The sequence below is a fragment of the Mya arenaria genome, chromosome 17, assembly GCF_026914265.1.
Source record: "Mya arenaria isolate MELC-2E11 chromosome 17, ASM2691426v1".
NCBI lineage: Eukaryota > Metazoa > Mollusca > Bivalvia > Myida > Myidae > Mya > Mya arenaria.
This window is the reverse complement of record NC_069138.1, coordinates 17,081,916-17,107,104: the sequence shown is the minus strand read 5'-3', so window position 1 is coordinate 17,107,104 and position 25,189 is coordinate 17,081,916. Positions and strand designations below refer to the sequence as shown.

The 25,189-nt window shown below is 36.0% G+C and overlaps 1 protein-coding gene across 1 annotated transcript in view; it reads right to left on the bottom strand.

Moving 5' to 3' along the window:
• Positions 1-482: 482 nt before the first annotated feature.
• Positions 483-25,189, bottom strand: part of LOC128223892 (nonsense-mediated mRNA decay factor SMG7-like) — a 54,044-nt gene continuing 29,337 nt past the window's right edge. The window contains exons 15-27 of the mRNA XM_052933349.1: positions 24,680-24,860; positions 24,378-24,570; positions 23,789-24,005; positions 18,350-18,525; positions 17,871-18,007; positions 17,028-17,610; positions 16,359-16,517; positions 14,894-14,959; positions 11,076-11,116; positions 10,268-10,395; positions 8,110-8,207; positions 2,849-2,953; positions 483-2,309 (exon numbers count right to left, since the gene is read on the bottom strand). Coding sequence (XP_052789309.1) covers positions 2,226-2,309; positions 2,849-2,953; positions 8,110-8,207; positions 10,268-10,395; positions 11,076-11,116; positions 14,894-14,959; positions 16,359-16,517; positions 17,028-17,610; positions 17,871-18,007; positions 18,350-18,525; positions 23,789-24,005; positions 24,378-24,570; positions 24,680-24,860 — 2,168 coding nt within the window. The 3' untranslated portion in view covers positions 483-2,225. The remainder of the gene's footprint in view (positions 2,310-2,848; positions 2,954-8,109; positions 8,208-10,267; positions 10,396-11,075; positions 11,117-14,893; positions 14,960-16,358; positions 16,518-17,027; positions 17,611-17,870; positions 18,008-18,349; positions 18,526-23,788; positions 24,006-24,377; positions 24,571-24,679; positions 24,861-25,189) is intronic.

The following is a 25,189-nucleotide window of genomic DNA, read 5'->3' as shown; positions in this document are numbered from 1 at the left end:
GAGAACTATTTTTATTGGATGTTTTCATTGTAATCAGTTCTGGTACTACTTTGAATATTCAAATTCGCTAACGACAATCCAATCAAAATACAGCGTATGAATACATTACGTCAGTGAACCCCCAGATGCGGCTTGAGAATGCAGATAGCGCGTTTATGGCTATGAACTAGGCCACAAGTGCCCTAGTCCAAAAACTGTGATTGTTTTAATTAAAAATATGTCTAACATTATAAGTATTTTTAATGTGTTTCTGGTACAGATGGGAAATCCAGCCCCGAGGCATGCTGCAAGCCTTGTTACTTGCTTCTGCATGTGTCTTGCTTATAATCTTTGACAACATCTGAATCCGCTAGAGCTAGTGTCTCAAGTTTTTTATATAAGTTCTAAAATACGTTTCAAACACATTTTATGAAATTTTATCTCAAATATAATCTGACTGATAAAATCATACATCCGATCTACTAAAAATCAATCACAAAAAATAAAGATATTAGACTATTTTATTCTGAGAAATAAATTGCAAATATAACACCATCTAAATTTATATAAATTGGAAAGTTTCCAACAAAATATGAAACACATCAGTAATAAAGGCATAATTGTTTCAATTTATATTTCACAAAATTTTAACCTTGTTTTGAAAAAATCTCTGCATTTATAAATTCTCTTCTTTTGAAGATATTTCAAATTGTCATTGATATTTCTTTTTCCTTTCAATAAAGTCAAATATTTCTTCAACTATCTTGTTTCTATCTTAATTGCATGTCTGTTTTATTACAATTTTAGCTAATATTTCGTCTTTTTTTTTTAAAAGACCAAACATAAAAACATTGTTTTGAAAATTATTAATTACATTAGATTGAAAATATCTTGATAGAATTATTACAAATTTGTTAATAAATATCTTTCTGAGAATTGGACAAAAGCCAATTATCACATTGTGATATTAGTTATATAATGCTGCCAGTTTTATCTTATAGGACTATTTAAATATAATGTTTTAAAAACTTGAAAAACATCCTGTTTCAAATACCTGAACTGTTGAAACCTTTTTATTTCAAAGTAGTGGCACAGAGCTTCCACAAAAAATCAAAAATATCTAATACCTTTAGTCATAAAACCAATAATCAAAAAAAAAAAGATTCTTTCTTTTCAATCATTTTTTAAACAGTAACAAACTATTATAACATAAAGTCATTTTACAGTGGAATCTGATTATATATAACCATATGATCAATAAAAGTAACTTTTTCCAAAAGAGTTATGATGAAAACCATTGAAGATTTGGTAAACACAATCAAATACAGATATTTTCCGTATGAGCTGTGATAAAGGTGGTTAAATATATACGGTATTTTCCATATTAGCTCTTCCATATTAACACAAGTTTAAGTAACACAATGAACCAAAAGACACTAACAAAAAACACCAACTAAAGTTAACAGGTCTCAATGTGCAATGCATATTTTGCTATTTGAACATAACATGTTTAAACAAAAGCTTTATTAAACTGATGACAAAAATGAATAAACAGCATGTTTAACAAAAAATAATTTCGATCACAATATGAACTTCTGATTGACAATCACTTATTTTTTAAGAAATTAGTATCATTCTGAAAACAAACAAAAATAAAGAAATGTATGATGTGTAAAATCATATATGATTCTTAACAAATATGCCACTGCACTGTATGTGGTAATGATGATTACAAGTGATAAAAGTATCTATACATAACTATGTAACAGTAAGTTTTACAGGATTAAAAACATTCAAGTCAACAATCCTTCCAGGTAATCCTATCACAGGCTCTATATTCCCACTACCAGCCTAGATCTTCCCAGAATTACACATATTCTCTTTGTAAGTATTCATGTTGTTTTCACTGCTGGCGAAGTTCCGAGATGTTAACGTACACTTATTTGCACTATAATTTTGTTTTAAAGCACATATTTGTCTGCACTATAAAATGAGTTTTTAACTTAATTTAAGTCATTAAGCTCACTCCGTTCATTTAATAGTGTAATTTATCCTTCTATATCCCTTTCCTTTTTCTTTTTATTATAATCATGAACAGAGTTCATTCCCTTTCCCACTGCTTATATAAACCTACATAAACAGATGATGATACCCACATATATGTTTATATATGTGGTTGCCATAGAAACACCATAGTTTCCGTAGTAACTGCAGAAGACTTGAGCCAAAGGTCAAAAGGTCAGCTCTCAATGCGGGTCAGTGTGTCGCTGCTGCTTTTGCAATTCAAGCAGGCGTTCCAATGGAGACTGGGCCTGGTTTGACCAAATCGACTGAAAAAATAGATTCACCCATTAATTATGTTTTACAACCAAAGGTCAATAGGCAAGCTCTTCAAAAGAGATTGCTGTATCCCAACAGCTTTTAATTCCAACGGAACCTGTCTTACTCAATATTAACTACCAGTGCATCTCCAAGTTTTAAACAACCAGAAAGTAAATCTTCTTTTGAAAAGCAGACTGAAATCAGAAAGGATGAGCCATATATGCAGGTGTTACATGAACATTAGTTTAAATACGTACAATATCACATAAGTATGTTTCATAAAAAAACAATTCAAATCCTTTCCACCATGTTGTAAATTCATTCGTTCTGCAATGTAACATAGCTGCATGTCATTCAGAAAGAAAGGTCCAGCAGAATCTGTTCACTGCTCCCCATCAAGTACAAGTGACCATATATCCTTACAGTACATTATTCAGAGAAAATGGTCAATCAAAATCTGTTGACGGCTCCTTTTAAGATTTCACTCTCTAATCCCGGGTACCAAACTTCAAACTCACGTTCAGTACAGGTCACCATATATCCTTACCTGAACATTATTCTGAAAGAACGGTCCAGCAGAACCTGTTGACTGCTCCCCTGGGGCTTTCCCTCTCTCATCCAGGGTACCAAACCTCAGACCCATGTCCAGGACCTGCAATGTGACAAAAATGTAATGTTTTTGTTTGATGAGATGAAAAAAAGTTTTCAACATCTGTTCAGCATTCCACATTCCCATTCTCCTTAACTTGTAATTAAAAGTTATCTAATCATATATTTGCATGGTAAAATAGAACAAGAAACACCGCAATGTGACGAAACCAGGTTTTTAATGATTGACAGAAGAACTTCAGCCTGTGTCTGTTTTTCTATTTTTAGTAACAGTGACCTTGACCCTAGGGACCCCAAATGCAATCCATTGAAAGGTATCCATAAACTCTTCCTTTATACCAAGTTGTGTCAGGATATGTCAACCCTAACTAAAGTTATTCAGTTTCAACCGTTTTTCTATTTTTCGTAACAGTGACCTTTACCTTGAATCTAGGGACCCCAAATGCAATCCCATGAAAGGTATCCATAAACTCTTCCTTTATACCTGGTTTGGTCAAGATATGTAGACCCTGTCTAAAATTATTCAGTTTCAACTGTTTTTCTATTTTAAGTAACAGTAACCTTGACCTTGAATCTAGGGACCCCAAAACGCAATCCCATGAAAGTACCCGGCGCGCGCCCCCCCTAAAATTTTCCAAGTATATGTATAAATTATTAATATCGTTCCATCATTGTAGATAGCTTTTAAGGTTATGATTTGCTCCACACAAAAAAATAGATCTCGATTTACCGTGGTTGTATCGAACATCTATTTGGCCACATTGGACTCTTATGAAACATAATTGGTCCGAGACGTTGTGGAACGCACTTATCGATTAAATTATCTATTATGACGTATTCAGTAGAATGTGTTAGCGTTTGGCTATCCTCTGTTTTTACGGCAATACGCAGGAAGTAAAACGCCGTTCAATCGGACACATGCGTAGTTTTGTAGTGAATATCAGCGGCTGAAATACATGCGGGGAATATCGGACACAACAGTTATTTTAATAAAATATGTTCTGGTTTTATTCGACATTGTGTTGAATGTATTAACCCTGAGAAGTCAGTGAAACAGACGTTTGCTCGTCTGTTTCACTTTTCGGATCGTTCGTCATAATGACTAAATACAATGTACAGAATAGCACCCAGCAGACTACGTTCTGTGCAAACAATTTTTTTTTTAATTTGTCTTCACATTTCTATGACTTTGGAAGTATTTTAAAGTTTATTACTATAAGCGACTGTCTTATGCTAAACAAATCTGTTCGAAAGATTGATATGGCGGGAGTGTCAAACAGCTTTGAATCATATCAGACGCCGAGTAGCTTGTCATCTTATATGGATCCAAGCTGTTTCCATATTAATTATATCATCAGCCGGAAAGGAGTTAATATTTCACCTTCTCTGAATATTTTCGCAGAAGTCAGTATAAAGCGACTTAAAACAATAAACTAGAAATGAATGGCAGTAAATTTAGAATAAGATCAGACGCTGCTTTGGATGTACGGCATATGATCTGACTCTGCACTGTTAACAACTCAAAATAACCACATGCCGTCTACATTGATAAGTTAAGACCCTGCTCAGATCAGACGACACGTAACGTAGAATACTTAATCGGACAAAAACATTACTACTGTAGTACAATGCTAACATCATCATCATCATCCTCATTAATCGCCAAGTAAGATATCAATTTTACCGAGTGCAAAAGTCAGAGGTGTCTTTAGATCATAAGACATAAATAAAAGCCTCCACGACAGTTCATGCAATTCTATGTGGATTGCTTGAATTAATGCATTAAATGAAACTTGACATGAGGAGAGTTTCAAACTACCCTTAACATATTTACTGAGCGTCTGAAACTTTACAAAACAGGACTTTTAAATTTTAAACTTTATAAATATAGCGTTAACATTAAAGTTTGCCCAATAACTGTATGAATTACTTTTTCAATTTTACCAAGGTCTTTCAATTTATGCGGGAAAAAAACTTGATCTATAGGGAGGTGACGATCAGCTTAACGGCGTTACTACGTTACAAAGTGTCTCTCGCAGTTCAAGCTTTGTAAAAACAGTGTAAACTATGGAACGCCGGGGCGCAATGCTTCTTGCGAAATGCGAAATACTTCATGCTTTTTGCATAATGCTTAATGTTTTTTGCAAAACGCTTAATGCTTTATGCGAAATGCTTTTTGCGAAATGCTTTTTGCGAAATGCTTAAAGCGAAATTCTTTTTGCGAAATGCAAAATGCGAAAAGCTTCGATTCAATATTTTTTACCGTTGTTAGCATAAATTGAGCAGAATCATTTTGTATGAAATGAAAAAAGGAACACATTAATTTGAAAAATACTTTTATCTGCATGTAATAGAGGTGAAAAATAATACGTTTGTTGAATCTATTCATTAGAATAACATATATAAACACACCAATACAATATCATATTCAGAAACGGTAGAGTAAAGAGGTGTCCTAGAGAAAATATGCCAGAAAGTCAGTTAGATTGCGAATAGCAAGATATGCAACTCTGTATATTGCTGTAAACGCGTTAGGTTAGAAAGAGTATCGTTTCTTCCACCGTATAATAATATTTCTGTAGCAGTATCAGTAGCCTATGTCTTACATCCCCTTCACTGCCGGGAGCAGTTCGGAACGTGCACAATATTTCGTCCGATTCAATTTGATTGTGTTATGCCATATGCGAAATGCTTTTTGGGAAATGATTTTTGAGCAAAATGCGAGATGCTAAATGCTTTTAAAATGCTTCATGCGAGATGCGAAGGAAATCCGTTATTCAGGAGGTGTTACTATATTTAGATTTCACATAGCACGACCTTCCTTAATTCCGTACCCGGCCATTCGATTGGTTGAAAATGAAACTATTGTTCTATATATAGCATTTGCATAACGCATTTCGCAAGAAGCATTGAGCCCCGGCGTTCCATAGTAAACACATGCAATAGTTTAAGAGCTTGAGGCCGTCGCGAAGGCCTCCGACCCCCTGAATTACCATGAAAACACATGGGGGCCTAAGCGGCCAACAGAAGTCAATTTCAGAAGTTATGCCCCCCTAACTGAGAAACCTGGATCCGCCACTGGTTTCACTATGTGAAAACCTGGTTTAAAATCCATTTTTGCGAAAATCCACGGAAGCCAGTGATATAAGATTGTTGACAAAAAATCAGATCGCAGATTTATATAATTAAGCTAAAAAAATGATGGTTTATGCATTTTTCTTAAACCGTTAATAACAGTTTAAGCCATAAAACATAAATTTTCGAACGGAAATATGAAAATTTCAGATCTGATTTTTTGTCAGCAATCTCATATCATTAGTTTGCAGGTATTTACACAAAAATTTGCTCTTTCCAAGACAAAAAAAAAAGTTTTAAAAATGGTAAATCTGTGAGAGTGCAGCTCTTTTGACTTTAATGATCAAAACAAAAAAAGGGATATGATTTGTGTACAGATACAAAGATATTAGCGCTATTTTTGCACTTTTTTAACTGGGGAATTTGTGGCCACCTACCTTTCAATTCAAATAAATTAGAACATTTATAAGGCTAATATTTATTTGTATACAAACCATGTGTTTTTGTTTTGTTCAATTTTAAATGTCAAATGAGTTGAACATAATAGTGCATTAAATTTAAAAAACTTTTTTTTTGCATTAACCTATTTTTTCATGACATTTTTCCTTTGCTTTTGACTGGGTTAATCAATACAGTAATTGGCTCATATTCCTCAGTTAAGTAATGGTGAAAACAATTAGTTCTCATTAGATGACTTTCTACCATGAACATTTCCCATTATACCTTCCCCTAGACAAACATTTAAGACCACCAACATTAACTATGATACATTAAACATGGACAATGAAGTGTATTAGTTTTAAAATCAGGATGGGCATAGCTGGAGGCAAACATTTCTGGCCAGGGACCCCTCAAAGCTCCTGGGATTTAAGCATTTTAAGAGCAGAATATTGAATTTCAACTAATCAGTACTAGTTGTTTGGAGGTAATAAATTGGTTACTCCTGGGATTAAAGCATTTTAAGAGCAGAACATTTCATTTCAACTTATCTGTTCTAGTTTTTATATGTAACAAATTAAAAACAGTTTAAAATTTTTTTTGCCTAGGAGACAAAATTTTCAAGCAAACCATGGACGTATATCACCCCTGTAGCATACATTTTTATTACATTAATTTCAAAAGCTACAACCATCCACATGTTGTGGGAAATACGGTACTCCTTTTATGCAGCTGTTATTTTGTTTGACATACAAATCAGACACGAGTATGTGACATGCAAACACATCTTCTGATCATTAAACACGAACTTGCATGCAACTTATGTGTGTATTTCATGATTGAAGCCAGGAGGGATTTACTTGGACACATCGTCAAGTATTACTTACTGCACCCACAACCTGTGTAATGGAAACTATACACGATCACTTCAGTGTGAGTGTATAATTTCAATCCTAAGGGTAATGTGGAGAAAGTAACTGTTTTATACCTAGTTGTCAAAGGCAACGTTCAATAACTAACAGGCCCATTAAATGAATAAAGCTATTATCTGCGTGCTAGTTATTGCACAGTTTAGCACCGCATACCTAGTTGTCAAAGGCAACGTTCAATAACTAACAGGCCCATTAAATGAATAAAGCTATTATCTGTGTGCTAGTTATTGCACAGTTTAGCACCGCCTACTTTTTAGTGTTCCAATATGGGAGTTAGGGTATAGATGAAAATAGAGAAAACACACTAAAAATTGGTACAATACAAGTGAAACACAATGGCATCTTAAACAGACACTTTCTTTTTTAAGTAAACAAGGGCACTGCAGAGCTAACTTAAACTTGTCAATTGTTGTTTTACAGTAAAAAAAGAGGCATAACTAAAAAAAATGCTGTTAATGTTCATATTGTCTCTAACAACATGAGTAGCATTTATTTAGGGAATGACATAGGCTAAGTTTTTGCAAATCAACAATGCTGCCAACCCCAACCTATGCTAATATCTTGACCTTTTCTCGTTGAAATACAAACATTAATATGATCCAAATCATATTTCATTGGGATGCATCAAATTTTAGCTGGATGACATTATACTGGTCATTTATGTTTTTACCAGCAGTGTGAATTTACGTTGACTTTCACCGTGAAGTAGGCTCAAATATTAGACACAGAGAAACAATATTTCTATAATACATACCTGGTTCGACTTGATGTCAGAATTGAAATTGTCAGAGTTGGGGTCTGGTGAGTTTCGGATGCTGCTCGACTCTGAGGAAAATGGGGAGGAACCAATACCTAAAAATGGACATGATGTAATAATATCTAAATATAGACATGATGTAATATATGGCAAGAACAAAGAGAATTGTAAGCAGGATGTGACAAGCAAAACAAGTGGATGCCAGCTCTCATCTGATTCTGGTTAATCAAGGCTCATCACTCAAGAAATATTTCTGCCCAAAGTTATGGGACTTTCTACAAATATATGCACATTGTCATTGTTTGCAGTCGCACTAAAATGATCTTCAATGAATCTTGATCAACAATTACCTCAATACTTTGATTTACTTCTCTGAAATCAATTAACCAACAAGCTATAACTAGTAATACCTTATAGCATTTTTTTTAACTAGCACTAATATCGTTTTAGAACTAGCTTTGCCAGTCCTTGACCATACAGACTTAAACAGAGCAAATGTCAATGCTTGTCTATGTTGTTTTTCTTGAACAAAGGGCATAACTCGACAACTATTAAAGTCAAAGTTATAGGCCTTGCTTGATACATGCATATTGTCTCAGGCAACATGTGTACCAAGTTTCATTTGGCTATCTTGAACATGTGAACCAAGTTTCATTTGGACATCTTGAACATGTGTACCAAGTTTCATTTGGCTATCTTGAACATGTGAACCAAGTTTCGTTTGGACATCTTGAACATGTGTACCAAGTTTCATTTGGACATCTTGAACATGTGTACCAAGTTTCATTTGGACATCTTGAACATGTGAACCAAGTTTCATTTGGACATCTTGAACATGTGAACCAAGTTTCATTTGGACATCTTGAACATGTGTACCAAGTTTCATTTGGATATCTTGAACCTATTTACCAAGTTTCATTTGGATATCTTGAACATGTGTACCAAGTTTCATTTGGATATCTTGAACATGTGTACCAAGTTTTATTTGGATATCTTGAACATGTGTACCAAGTTTCATTTGGATATCTTGAACATGTGTACCAAGTTTCATTTGGATATCTTGAACATGTGTACCAAGTTTCATTTGGATATCTTGAACATGTGTACCAAGTTTCATTTGGATATATGAACAATTTTTAAATAATGCAGGGTTCGAATTTAGACTCGCATACTCGCAAAATGCGAGCGACATTTACAAATTGCGAGTGACTTTTATTCAAGCTCGCAAAATTCTGCGAGTGGCTTTTCCTAGACCACAAAATGTTAAAAGGAAAGTAGAATAAACATGAACTTAACTCCGCTACGTAGTCGAGTGCAAACAGCCTATAAGTGGCATGTTTACACTACCAGTATTAAGAAGACATTACGGAGTCACGCTCTAGTACGTTTTCAAAAATAAAACAAATACGGAAAAGGCCGAGTTTTATCTCGAATCTTTCCGGGATACTCCGAGGCATGCATTATACAAAGTGAATACGAATGACGTAATCACCTAGCTCAATCATTGGCTAAATTTAGCGCTTTCGCGCACTAGATGTAAACCACATCATCCTTTGAATATATTTTCGCCCAACTGTCAAAATGAATAGACTTCGTCGATCGATATATTTCATGGTCAAAAGTATCCACGCTACATTTACTGTTGCTTTTTTTATTTCAAATTTATAATGTTATTGATTTTAATACTTACAGACTTAATGAAATCTGTAGCGTGCTAGTCGAATGGGTATTAAATTACCCGATGGCGAGGGTAAATATACAAAGTGAACAATGTCAAATTATTGGACAGCTTTGTTATCAAACAACTGCCAGCATCAGATGAGTCTTTCCGACCCCCCCCCCCAAATAGAATAAGCCATCAACAAGTTCTAGTAGTCGAGTCACTCAAGATTGATAATTTTTAATATTCATAATATGTCTTAGGTGTAAATTCCTACTTTAATTAGTCAATATTATAAGGGAATAAAGCAAATAATAAAATTGCAAGTTGATTTTTCATTTTGCGAGTTGCCTCAAAATGCACTCCTCAAAGTTAAATTCGAACCCTGTAATGGCCCAAGTTAAAGAGTTTGCACACCAACAATGTTGAGACCTAAAACAGACAATCTAAAAATAAAGAAATCATATATACAATTCATATCTACATTTGACATACTTTTTGAGTCACCAGACGACAACCAAGGTGAGCCGCTGAACAGAGAGTATGTGCCTTGTTGCTGTTGTTGCTGCTGTTGTTGATGATTCATGTTGCCTTGGGAATCATTTCCATGAACATCAGCTTGACTGAAATAAGAAACAATATTATTTATTGCATTGATTTTGATTATCCTTGATATTTTGTAAAAATACATTGCCCCCTTTGTGCAATAAGATGAACAGTTGTTTTTTTATGATTTCGAAAAAATCTCATTTAAACATTTTACTTTCTAGAAAATTAGCATATTGCAATAGAATATTTCATGGTTGTAGACTTTATGTAGACTCAAATACCCAAGTGTGACATGATTAACCTCATTTTTAATGGATTTCATGTTATGATGCTTTTCAGAATTAAACTACTTCTTTAAATTATAGTGGAAAAAGGTATGCATTGACAAATGGTACTTGTATTCTCCAAGCATATTCTTATTTACTCAGTGCTAAAAGATGCCATATTTTTATGTCACAAAGAGATATAATTGAACTGTATTGGAGAATGGCAAAATCAAATATCCATACTATAACAGAAGTGATGCTGTGGGGTGGTTTGCATAATGAGTGTTATATTTGCACTTGAGATTTGTAGTCAAATATAAATCTCGGTCTCAACTCATTTTAGCATATAATAGCACAATATGATTCAAAATCTAGTATGTTTTTACACTTTTTCTAAGTGCAATTTCTAAAGTATATACCATGACCATAAAATCACCATCTCCAACAAATAGTGTTACCTATGGTTATAATTATTCAAGAAAAATTACCTTCTGTTAGACTGGTAATAGTTTTCTGGCTTTTGAGTCCCCTGTAACAGAAAATAATAGATTTTCATGTAATGATGGCAATAAATGTGCGAAATTTAAAAGCCTTCTAGTTGTGACACGACACATTTGACCGATTGTTCAGGACAAGTTAACAATGTTGTTAACATAATTGTTAACTGTCAAATCCCTACTATGCTGGAAGTTTAATTGGCACACTTGTAATATGTAGTTCTTCTTGCAAATAGTGAGACATCTGTTACAACCGTGCAGGTTTCATTTCAATAATCAGCACATCATACAAAAGTTTACCTTTAAGAGTTAACTACATTGCTGTGAACAAAGTTCTGAACAATGGGCACAATGGCTTCAAACTAGTTCCAAGTATTCTAAGGTATTCCAATTTCATTTAGTCTAACCAAAGTACCTGGTATCCATTATTATAAATTTTGTCAAGAAAAAATGTAAAACATACATCAAAATATAAAAACCAACCAAAGATGTTGAATTTCAGTTTAAATGTTATAATTGTACATATACAAAGAGGGGGAGCAAAAAAATTTCACATTCATGGTACCAAAACTAATACTAAAACTAGAACTGTAAGCCATAGGCTAACGAATACCCCCCACCCCTCCATGTCTAGGTTGTTTGCCCTGGAGTTAGGCCGGACAAAGCTAATTTTGCCTACAAGGGGAGATAACTCCAGTCAGGGTCATGTGACCTGTACCAAATTCACAGAGGCGAAAGTTTACAACATGGCCATTAATTTCTGAAAGTTTGATAAAGATTTGTTGAATAATAACAAAGATGAATCCCGGACAGGGCTTATTTTGCCTACTTTAACACATCAAGGGGAGATAACTCCAGTCAGGGTCATGTGACCTGTACCAAATTCACAGAGGCGAAAGTTTACAACATGGCCATTAATTTCTGAAAGTTTGATAAAGATTTGTTGAATAATAACAAAGATGAATCCCGGACAGGGCTTATTTTGCCTACTTTAACACATCAAGGGGAGATAACTCCAGTCAGGGTCATGTGACCTGTACCAATTTCACAGAGGCGCAAGTTTACATCATGGCCATTAATTTCTGAAAGTTTGAAAAAGATTTGTTGAATAATAACAAAGATGAATCCCGGACAGGGCTTATTTTGCCTACTTTAACACATCAAGGGGAGATAACTCTGGTCAGGGTCATGTGACCCGTACCAATTTCACAGAGGCGCAAGTTTACAACATGGCCATTAATTTCTGAAAGTTTGATAAAGATTTGTTGAATAATAACAAAGATGAATCCCGGACAGGGCTTATTTTGCCTACTTTAACACATCAAGGGGAGATAACTCCAGTCAGGGTCATGTGACCTGTACCAAATTCACAGAGGCGAAAGTTTACAACATGGCCATTAATTTCTGAAAGTTTGATAAAGATTTGTTGAATAATAACAAAGATGAATCCCGGACAGGGCTTATTTTGCCTACTTTAACACATCAAGGGGAGATAACTCCAGTCAGGGTCATGTGACCTGTACCAATTTCACAGAGGCGCAAGTTTACATCATGGCCATTAATTTCTGAAAGTTTGAAAAAGATTTGTTGAATAATAACAAAGATGCATCCCGGACAGGGCTTATTTTGCCTACTTTAACACATCAAGGGGAGATAACTCTGGTCAGGGTCATGTGACCCGTACCAATTTCACAGAGGCGCAAGTTTACATCATGGCCATTAATATCTGAAAGTTTGAAAAAGATTTGTTCAATAACGACAAAGATGAATCCCGGACAAAAAAAAACGGACGGACAGACGGACAGACGGACGGACAGACAGACAGACAGACGGACAACCCGATTCCAGTATACCCCCCCAAACTTTGTTTTGGGGGGTATAATTAAGGTGTTAGAGGGCAAGGATATTTAACACTATTGAAACGGGACTATGAAGAAGCTAGCCTAATAATAATTGGTGGAATACCTTAAATATATTGAACAACTAAGCATATCAGTCAATAAATCTTCACTACAATAATTACTCCTCTAGTTTTACTATCTATAGCCATTTCCATTTTGTACCTGGAAAGGATTTGTAACAGTGCTGTGCCCCAGATTTGTTATTCTGAAAAGAACAAGTCTGGATGACATACCTTTAGCATTCTAAAAAATATACCGAGCACCACTGAGTATACCTGTCTTCAGATCCTGGAGGAACTTGACCAGGAAACAACAAGGTTTGCCAGGATATAAAAACCAGTTCTCGCATGGATCAATGAAGTCGGGAAAATGTTGGCTTCTTTTGTAACATCGTGTTTTTAGAACCTATGTCAAGTATTTTCACATGATTTTCCACGTGAGTATGGGGCAATATATGGACAAACTTGACGTTACATTTTAAAGTTGATTAACAACATTCACAACTGCCATTTATAACCACAAGATTGTTCATTTCAGTGTTTCAATCTGGCTTTGACAGGGCTGGCATAGAGTAAAACTCCTGCAATAATTAATGAGGAATATCTAGAAGTGTCAGATTGCAATTCCAAAATAGCTAGTAGCGCTGAGAGGCCGTAGTTGGTGGATATATTGGAAACTACAATCTAGGAAAGAAATTAGCAATTTTGTGTGATATAAGTATGCTTTCCTCCTCGACAGATGCATTTGTTTCAGGCAACTTGATGTCTGTTTCTATACACTTACATGGTTGGTGAAGTCACATTGTACCTTACTGGATCAACACGTTTAATTATCATTAAATAAATCACCTTGCCTATTGTTATTTCCTGACCTGAAATAACCTTAAATTTCCTTTATAGAATTTCAGGCTTTGCCAAATTAATTTTAACAATCTCAGTAGAACAGGCGGCAGCTTTATGCACATACTGTCACCACAAAATATCCCGGTAAATAACCCCTGCACAATTTTTTGGAACTATCCTTACACAGGGATGTGACTGACCTGACAGCTGAAGGGCTGAAACCATTCCAGCAAGTGGTTTCAGGACACTTGAATAGGGCGAAGACCCTGCCCAGAGGCAAAACTGGCTTTCTATAGATTTATTTCTGAGGGCTATCCTTGCTTCAAATTTTAAGCAAACTTGGGTGCGAATACTAACCGAAGCCTCTACTTTTAATCAATTACCCTTTTGGTGCATGTGAACTAGTTTGGCCAACATTACCCATTACCACATGTATCAGTAAATGCATTTCAGAGGGGTCATATTAAGATTTTCCAAGTTTCCTTTGTTTAACAATAGAGCAGATGTTTATTTAGGTAAAGTTAAGTCTAATGGGTATTGAATTTCCATTTGACAAATCACCGAATGAAGTTAAAAGTTAATTAGTTATATAAATACTAACAATCACAGATGTAATTTTCCACTGTGACGTTAAACGCACAAGGCCGTGAATGGAAATTCATCTAAGTCATTGATGCGTATATCATCAAATAGATTACGTCAGTTCACTTTAGCATACAAAATATATATGAAGATTAAAATTATTTAAGATTAAACTTTTATGATAAGGGGGTCCCTGGACCAATCAGATCCACAGAAATTCATAGACAAATCCCTTTACATCCCTTAAAACTAACCCCCTGATCACAAAAAACTTACCCTTGCATTGTTGTTTCCCCCCCCCCAAAAAAATTAAAATATTACAACTAACCTGGAAATATGATACCCCTGGAAACTGTCCCCTGCAAATATTGTTTTTAGCAACTAACCTCATGGTATTCCATTTAACTAACCCCTGTAAATACTGTTTTTGCAACTAACCTCAAGACAATTTCTCCAACAAACCCTTTCAAGTATTACAACTCACCTCATGGTATCCTTGGAAACTAACTGTTGCTGACCTGGCCGGAGGCATGGGACTGTCACGTGGAGGCTGAAATATGAAACCCTGGATGTAAACTTGAAGAATGTGAGAAAAATCTTATGAGAACTATGGACTGATTTGAAATAAGAGACACCAATTGAAATGTCTCTGTATGTAATTGACACATCTCTTGTCGTCTGGGCTTAACTAAGTATGAAGCAAATTGCTAAACTTTCTATACAATTTCAAAAACTGGAATCACAGGCTTAAAAGGAAACAAAATATGAGAAGTTGCACTTTCATTCCTTTGCCACCATAAGATCCTTTTTCTTGCAGCCCAGGCTCTTGGTGTAGCCAACAAGTGTTAATTATCAAACAGCACCTAAGCACCTTGTTGATCTGTTATTGCATATCGCCCATGCATATCTATCATAGTACTGACTCATGTTCACACATTCCACCATGTAATAATTTATGCAGTGTGTGTCAACTATTTCTGTTCCTGGATCCCAGGACACCAAATTTCATGGAGGGACCCATGACAGTACCCCATACTTTTTTGCAGAAAATTTAAATAGAAACCCAATGTACATGTTAAGCTCAAGCAGAAAGTAATTAACAATCAAAAGTATGATTTTAATTGTGGATTGTTTATCGCATGCGGTAATAAAAGTGCATCATTTGTAAATAATTCTTTAATATTTTAGATTAAAACAAAACTGCTAACACTAGGTTTTAACTTCTCAAGCATGCAAAATAATGATGAAATTGCCCAAACGTGATAACTTGCTGCATATATATGATTCATATGCTTAGCATTTCATAGATATATTTTGGATTCTAAAGTGTTTTGTTATTTTCTTAATGCTTAAAAAAGCTTCATATATATTACACTTCTAAAATACTGAAGACTTAAGTCTTCTAGACCAGACATTATGAGAAAATCTTTGTAAATTATAGTAGGCATATAAAAGCCTATACTAACATTTAGAAAAAAACTTGTTTTTGACTTAGACACACAATTTCAACTGTTGATATCCCTCTGGGATCCCTGGGAAATCTAAAAGTGTTGACCCCTGTTTATGCCAATAAAAAGACACTTATAAGGTAACTAATGCTTATCAGTTTATCAACAAATACACAATCATAGCTCAGTGCCTTTTTACCAGTATTGGAGAGGACCATATGCCCTAGCCCTTTTTGTGGGAAAAAAGAACAATTTTTTCAAAGTGCTTTTTCAAACATTTTGGGAACATTGGGAGAAAAGTAAAGCTGTAAAACAGTAATTATATCACTCAAAAACATCATGTTATGAATCTAGTAATTATGGCTCAATAGAGTTTATAATTAGAATTTAAGATTTTATTATGCACCAGTCAATTATAACCACGCCCATCACTTGTGGAAGTAGCCCTTTATCAGCTACAGCAAAGAAGGCTTAAAAAAAACCTGTATCTGTACAACCCACCTGAACGGTCATCTTGCTGAGCGAGCCCACTATGTCAGCCATATTGGGCGGTAAATCATCTGTCGGGAATCGGGGCTTCCCAAACAAGCTCTCAAGGGGTGACTTGAGCTGGTTCCCTGGCATACCCATGAACCCGGAAAATGGACCCATGTAGGGATTCTGAAGGCAAGAAGGAGGAATAGGTTTAATTGAAGAATCATTCAAGATGGTTACAGGGTTTGACTGAATGACAATCACTAGTTGATAGATATTCCAGTCTTACTATGTCCGAGGCTACCTAGCCTGATTGGTCCAGGCTAGGTCGAGTTCTGAATTGGTCAAAGTCTCAAAAAAGTTTACATCAAACCCTGGGTTAACAGAAATGCTTTTATAAAGTGAAACGGTCAAAATATTTAGCAAACAACTACACTCCTAGCCTGTCCGTTTTCTTTAGTAATACAAGGATAATGAATAACTGGATAATAATTAAAGCTATTTGTTTTGTCCATGGCATCATATGTTCTTAGTTTTATTGATTATCTTGGCTATTTTATGTTGGATGACGTTAGTGTTTACAAGACAAACCCAATGATGACATCAGGGCTATCACAATACTTGACTCTTTTTTTGAAATACAGACAAGCAAAAAAAGTTCAATCTAATATGCCATGGCCATCAAATTGAACTCACTTGTTGAAAGTTAACCTGTGGAGGGGTCTGCGGCTGTCCATCTCTCCCACTCAGCGGCCTATCATTCCCTGGTGCAAAACTGTTTCCATGGAAACCAGGCCCACCAAATCCTCTTGGTCCCTGTGGAACCTGTTGAGTGCTGCCGGGCTGGCTACCAGTGCCTTGATTTTCTGGGTTGCCATAATTTGGCATTGGGAACCGATTAGGAGGTGGTGGATGATTAAACATCGACGGGAAGCCAGGTCCGTATAATCCTGCGCCTTGGCCGGGCATTCTTAACCCTTCTCTTGGACCAATAGGTCGACTTGGAGGAAATAATGAATCAGGTGACTGTTGAGGGCTACCCATGTTGTTCATTCGAGTGCCGGGCGGACGATTCATCATAAGGTTACCTAAAGTCATGGAGCCCTGATTGAAGGGTTGGTGTGGTGCTTGAGTGGAGCCAGGGTGAGGTTGATTTTCTGAGTTCTCCTGGGGCTGGGTATTTGGAGTGTTGTATGGGGCACGTATGGAGTTGCCGGCAAACATTGAGGCTTGCTGATTGGTTGAAGGACCCATTATGCCAGACATTGGCATCCTTGGCCTGTAAAGGGAAGGAACTATGAACAGTCAAAGGCATGTCACAGCAATATGTGATCGAGCAGCAGTTGAGCTTTTATCAGGAGTTAATTCAGTTTGTCTCCCTAAACTTTTTCATATCAATAAGAGTTACATTAATTTTTACTTAAAATATTTAAAATTAATTCTCAATGTCAAATTTTGTTCTTTTATCCATATATTCTATCTCCTATTAGTTCTTTACAAGATAAATGTACAAAGTAAATCAAAGGACGAAAAACTAACCTGAACTCTTGTCTGCTAAAGTTTGGTTGGCCTGGAAACTGCCATTGGGCCTGCCCAACCCCTGGTGAAGTCTGGGGTCGCTGAGGGGCCGCTTGACCTGGTTGCCATAGTGCCTCCTGACCTTGTGAACTTTGACCCTGGGTAATATAAATGAAGTATTTTACTTAATTAAAAACATCAACAAAAGCAGAAAAATAAATTGTCTTTAAGAAAAATGATCATGTTCTTATTTCCCAATTTTAAGACCTATTACGGTTAAATCTTCTCAAATGAAAAGGCACAGGCAGTTAAATTATTCTCAAAAAAAAATCACATTAGAGTTTGTTAGTAATTGTTTCTTGAAGACTTGCAGTCGAAAGCCAAAATTACAAAATAAATACAATAACCTGACTATTGGATCATCCGTTTTATCACTGCTGCCATGATAGTGAATCTGCTCAAAAAAGCTTCATTTGTAATTTGTTAAATTTTATAATTACCTGACTATTTGACCATCCAGCTTTCTCATTGGTTGTTTTCCCTTGCTGCCATGACATTGACCCCTGTCTCTGCTGGTTCCAACCTTTGCTGCTCTGTTGTGGGGAAGGTTTAGGACTGGGAGCCAGATGATCATTATTCTTTAATACCAGAACACCGCCAGTATGGGCTCCAGTAACTGGAAAGTTATAAATTACTTGATAATTTAAGTGATATTAATGACATTTTTTAAAAGTGAATGTAGATTAAATAATGTACAAGACATATGTTTTCATAATGGGGAAATGAAAAAATATTTTTACTTTTTCTATAAAAACATGATTAGCAGGCTCTTATTTCCAACAGGGTCCGTTGTTTTTGCTGAACGGACAGCACACTGAAGAGACAGTGGTGAGATACAAGGAAGTCCTGGTGCGATTCCCTAGCTCTTTTTCCCCTTGGTTCGTTTACGTGCTCGGGGTAAAGCACTTAACCACTAGGCCACGGAGACGGTAAATATAAAGATCTGGTAAAAAATTAGTTGCCAAAAGGCTTCATAAACGCGATAGATATTTCAATCATACAATTTCAAATATTTCAGACAATTAGAAAATACAACAAATAGTTCAAAATCTACCAGCAATGTCCAACTATCTTATGCATTTTTGTGTACACTGACAAACAGGGCTTCTAAAACTTTGGAACCTCAATCGGTCTGGACCCGCCCCCCCCCAAAATGTCACACATTTTCGCGACGTCTTTTCTGTCAATATTTTTTCGCGATGTCACAATTCCTAAGAGGGTTCTACAGCCGCATAGCGGATTCAGATAGTCATTGATACAAGCTTAATTCGAATGAGATTCCCATCGAGTTCTGCGGCGTTTTTAATAAGAACGACTGCGATCGTAAATAACTATGGCTGTCGGGAAGCGGTCAGACGACAAAAAGTGAAACAGTATTATGATTTATTTTCTTAATGCATCTACTGTGGGTCAACATTCAACTGATACTCTTGAATAATAATAATAATGTATATCTAGATTTATAATCGGGGCTTCAAGCTATACCTGTGACATCGACAACGATTTTTTCATTACTGCGAATTAAAATGACGTAAGCTTCCAGACTATGTTGTTAATCAAGCGTGTCGCTATTGATATCCTATATATGACTAGGTTCGGATTAACAATGACATATGCAATTTAAAAGAACAATTTAGATTTAACAGTTTGGTAATCAACAAACGGATATAATTATCATGTAATGATCGCCGATTTTAACACTTAATCAGGATAGCTGCAAGCAAACAATTAACACATAGTTTAATTGTGTCTTCTGCGACCTACCAATACACGTGATTGCAAGCGTCTGCTAATTAAGAGATAGGCTATAGTGATCAGTGTAGCCGAAAAAGCAGCTGGTCGCATTAGTCACATGGTAACTAAGACACTTTTATGACCTATTGGGGGTAGTTTTGAATGTGTGAATGACCAATGCATATTTGTGTACTACAATTTCTGCAACTTTTACTAGCCCAGTCGTTTTGGACCAAAATTATAAAAAAAATGAGAAAATTTCGGACCGATTTTTTATACACTTTTTGAAACTGAAATCGGTCTGGCTTGGTCAAATTCGGTCTAGACCGGCAAATTGCCGGTTTTTAGAAGCCCTGCTGACAAACATTTATAACTAACACAGGAATGTGATAAATGCCCCTGGAGGGCCTCGTTTGACAGATAGACATCAGTATTTGCGACTATATGGACAGAAAGGCTTAAGTATATAACATATTTTAATGACAACCATTCCATGTGGTTCAGAGATTGATCGATATTATTTTTAAGGGCAAAGTATGAAAACTAAGATGATAGCCATAGGTAACTGCAAGATGGAGTTGATTTCAATTCAAGTCTGTTGAACTTTTTAATTGGTAACAAAACAACACTGACAATGACATCAAGGCTATCACAATACATGTTTGAGAAATATAGGCCAGGATTTTTTTTTTCAATGAAACCCTGCGATCACAAAAAAGAAAAAAAGTTGTATGTTGAAAAGAAAGAACAAACTAGAGCTGTCACAGGAGTGACGAATACCCCCAAATGCCGCCTGGACACAGGAATGGCAAACCATTCCTTTGAAAAGAGGCCATAACTCCAAGGTTACTGCACACTGCATCTTCTTTTATCATGCATGTATTGTTTTATTAAAATCTGTTGAGTAATTTAGAAGTTACACTGCTGACAAGAAAAACTAGCCTTTCATGAGTTATCGTCAGGAAACCGTTTTCTACTTTTAGTAACAGTGACCTTGACCTTGGCCCCACCAGCCCCAATATCGAACTTGACCTGTATCTTCTGATGTTACACCTGTGTACCAAAAATTGTTCAAATCTGTCTAGCCTTTCATGAGTTATCGTCAGGAAACCGTTTTTCTATTTTTAGTAACAGTGACCTTGACCTTGGCCCCACCAGCCCCAATATTGAACTTGACCTGTATCTTCTGATGTTACACCTGTGTACCAAAAATTGTTCAAATCTGTCTAGCCTTTCATGATTTATCGTCCGGAAACCGTTTTTTCTATTTTTAGTAACAGTGACCTTGACCTTGGCCCCACCAGCCCCAATATCGAACTTTACCTGTATCTTCTGATGTTACACCTGTGTACCAAAAATTGTTCAAATCTGTCAAGCCTTTCATGATTTATCGTCCGGAAACCGTTTTTCTATTTTTAGTAACAGTGACCTTGACCTTGGCCCCACCAGCCCCAATATCGAACTTGACCTATATCTTCTGATGTTACACCTGTGTACCAAACTGTATCTTCTGATGTTACACCTGTGTACCAAAAAATGTTCAAATCTGTCTAGCCTTTCATGAGTTATCGTCCGGAAAACGTTTTTCTATTTTAAGTAACAGTGACCTTGACCTTGGCCCCACCAGCCCCAATATCGAACTTGACCTGTATCTTCTGATGTTTTCTATTCTTAATTCCCAATCACATCGATAATTGACATGGGTATATGCACTAATTGGCATCTCGTACCACTTTCGCGAGTGTTATAAACCGTGTGACGTAGAAACGGAAATCAAGGGCCAGCGCATGGAGATTATGCAGATGATCACATATATTCAAAAAAAAATTCAAAAATGAAAAACCACGAATTCAAGTACCCACGAAATTGTATTTTTTCGGCAAACCACGAAATTTCATCCCAACCAATATGAATGATTTCACAGTACTCTAATTTTACAATTTTCATCAACCCATTAGGTGCCCTACCATTACGGACCTACACATGTAGTCGTCTCAATTTGGGTGTGTTATAACTGATCATTGTAGCATGTGACCAAAGAAGCCAAGATAAAACATACGAATATAAACTATATTTATAAACATTTTATTCAAAACTTATTCTGAATGGCATTCCTGATCCCAGTCCTAAAACTAGACAAAGCTGTATAATTTTTGCCTATTTTAACTTATTCAGGGGCCATAATTGGAGACATGATCATGTGATTCCAACCACAATCACAGGGGCAAATGTTCTCACCATGGCTAAAAGTTTGAAAAAGATTCATTCAAAAATGACGAAGGAGTAGGACGAACAAAACTAATTTTACCCAATTTAACTCATTAAGGGACCATAACTCCACTCAGGATCATGTGACTCCCACCAAATTCATGGAGGCAAAGGTTTACATCATGGCCATTAATATTTGAAAGTTTGAAAAAGATTTGCTCAATAGCTTCAAAGAAGAATCCTGGACAAAGCTAATTTTGCCCAATTTAACTCATTAAGGGGCCATAACTCCACTCAGGATCATGCGACTCTGACCAAATCCACGGAGGCACAGGTTTACATCATGGTCATTAATATTTGAAAGTTTGAAAAAGATTTGTTCAATAACGACAAAGATGAATCCCGGACAAAAAAAAAACGGACGGACAGACGGACAACCCGATTCCAGTATACCCCCCCCAAACTTTGTTTTGGGGGGTTAACAAAATAACTAGCATTGTATAACTTTTAAGTGAATAATGTAGGTAAACAACCTTATTGAAAGGTTTACCATATATTGAAATCCTCTCATTCATTATCAATAGGGAAAGTGTTAACTGCCTACCAAGGTTCCTAGGCGGAAGGGTTCATCAGTCAGTGACTTCAACCCCAAGTCCACTGACATCAAAATCGTTAGGGGTCATCTGCTAATCATGACCAATGTGCATACCAAGTTGGAGGACCCCGGGCCTTAGCTTTCTTCAGTTTTTTATCAGAAAGGGATTTTCAACTCCAGGTCACCACAACCTTGAACTTTGACCTCGAAATAATTCGGGTCAATCTATTTGTCATGACCAACCTGCCTCAAATGTTTGAGGTCCACTGCAGATGGTCCTGGATTCTGGCATACTGACATTACTAACAAGAGCCGTCGTAAGACAGCGCGCTCGACTACGCCGCTTTGACTTAGAATATAATAATGATATAATAATACCAAGTTTGGTCTCTTTATGTCAAACCTAACTAAAATTATTTGATACATAAGGTGACTTTGATGCTGCCCTCCCACCAGCCAGCCCAAACAATGACGCAAGTCATTCAAATAACTTTATTTTCTATTATGAAAATGTGGTTAAGAATATACAAATATGCCTTTCAAAGGAAAAAAAAAACAAAAAAAAAAACATAAAAAAAAATCAAGGGCCATAACTTGTGTTTAGGCTTAAAACGGAGTTATGTTTCTTGTTGTAAGATGGTCAAAAATAATTTTGAATTTTATTAAGTGCATTTAATGAACGGTATAGAAGTTTTTTTTATTAAAATCCCAACTTGCCCTTAACTTTTACTTGCCTAAAACTTTAACCTAAGTCAATCAGGGGCCATAACTTGTTTTAAGGATATGGAGTTATGTAACCTCATTTGGTGATGGTCCTGAACAATTGTGTGAAGTATTAAGTCAATTGAATGAAGGGTATAGAAGTTATTAAACAATATCCCAACCTGCCCTAAAACTTTAACCTAAGTTCCATAGTCAATCAGGGGCCATAATTTGTATAAAAGATAATATGGAGTTATTTAACCTCATTATGTGATGGCTCTGAACATCTGTGTGAAGTATTAAGTCAATTGAATGAATGGTATTGGAGCTTTAAGTGAAAATCCCAACTTGCCCTAAAACTTTAACCTGCCCTAAAACTTTAACCCAAGTCAATCAGGGGCAATAACTTGTATTTAGGATAATATTGAGTTATTTAACCTCATTGTGGTATGGTCCTGAACAACTGTGTGAAGTATTAAGTCAATTGAACAAAGGATATAGATTTTATTAGTAAATATTCCAACTTGCCCTAAAACTTTAACCTAAGTTCCATAGTCAATTAGGGGTAGTATAGCCCACCTATTCTTCGAATAGTCGAGCTAAAAATTCAAAATATCTTATTTCCAAAGTATGAACATACCAGGTATCTTTCCTATTGCCCCTACTACAGATGCTGTTGGATTCTGGGGTGAACCCTGGTTGGGCATCCCTCCCCGACCCCCTGGAGACTTGAAAAACACGGGTTCTGATGTGGGTACACCAAGAAGGTACTGGGGTGAGTTGGGCTCGTCACGAACGCTGCGCACTTTGCTCCCACCGCTCCCCTTGTCTTGTTGGGCTTGTTTTTGCATGATTGCCTGGAAATGAAGTAAGAAATGCCATATTTAGGATATGCTTAAAGTTAGAAAGAGTTTTATGATTTAATGTCAAATCTTCCCCATCTACTATTGCTCTAGGTAAAAGCCCTTATTTATTGCGTTCAGAAGCTTCGAGGCTATATAGTGTAATTATCTTTTAGTTTATAATATAACAATGCATCAAAATAAAACACTTTCTTTTGCATCAACCTATATTGTTCCACCGTAAGCGTATAAATGCAATAAGACACGTGTATAATACATTTAAGATATTTTGAGAAATCTGGTTACTTAATATCAAGGTTAATCAATGTATACTTTGAAAATCTGACTTATAATCTATATATATATATATATATATATATATATTACCTGTATTGCCACATTCTGCCTGTTCGACTTTCTCTCAGGACTTGCAGTTGTTACTAGGATACCTCTGACTTCCGAAGTGTGGTTGCTAGGCAATGACAAGGTCACACTCTTGGCTACTTTAGCAACGGTGACGGGTGTGTTTGGGGAAGTGAACTTTATAACACCTTTTTCAGTCTGAATGAACAATGAGACCCTGCAAAAGAAAAAAGTTCAGACAGGCTTGGCGCGGAAAGCCCTCCTCCTACATGCTTAAAAGATCTTGACTACACATTTAAATATACAGCCATATTTCAACAGCTTACCCTGTCTGTTCCTCCATAATCCATCGCCCATGTTCCATCAGTCTGTGACACCTCAACTGTGTCTCAATTTCAAACCCTAGCCCATCTGCTGGTAGCCTGCTATACGAGTACCCACTATGGGCCTTTTCTATTGGCTGAAAACACCTCAACTCGCTGTCTTCTGGAAGGGGTAGGTCCTCAACTGTGAAAACAGAAATTCATTACTTTAGCCGATATCAACGCTTATTATAGCTTAAGGTACTTGTTGTTCATATATGATTCTTGGATGGTTTGTGACACATTCCAGTGGGGTTCTACTCATGCCTGGGCCGACTGTGATCTAAAACTTTTAGACTCACTGCAATATGTAATAACTTTATCTTTTGGTATTATAGTTATTTATTTTACACATTAGTAATTGGCAATCATTCCCTTTCATTTGATAACTATATGGGGTCACCAGGCATCCCATCTGTAACATTATTGCCAATCGCATGATAACATGACATGCTTTTATGTTCATTGCCAGGG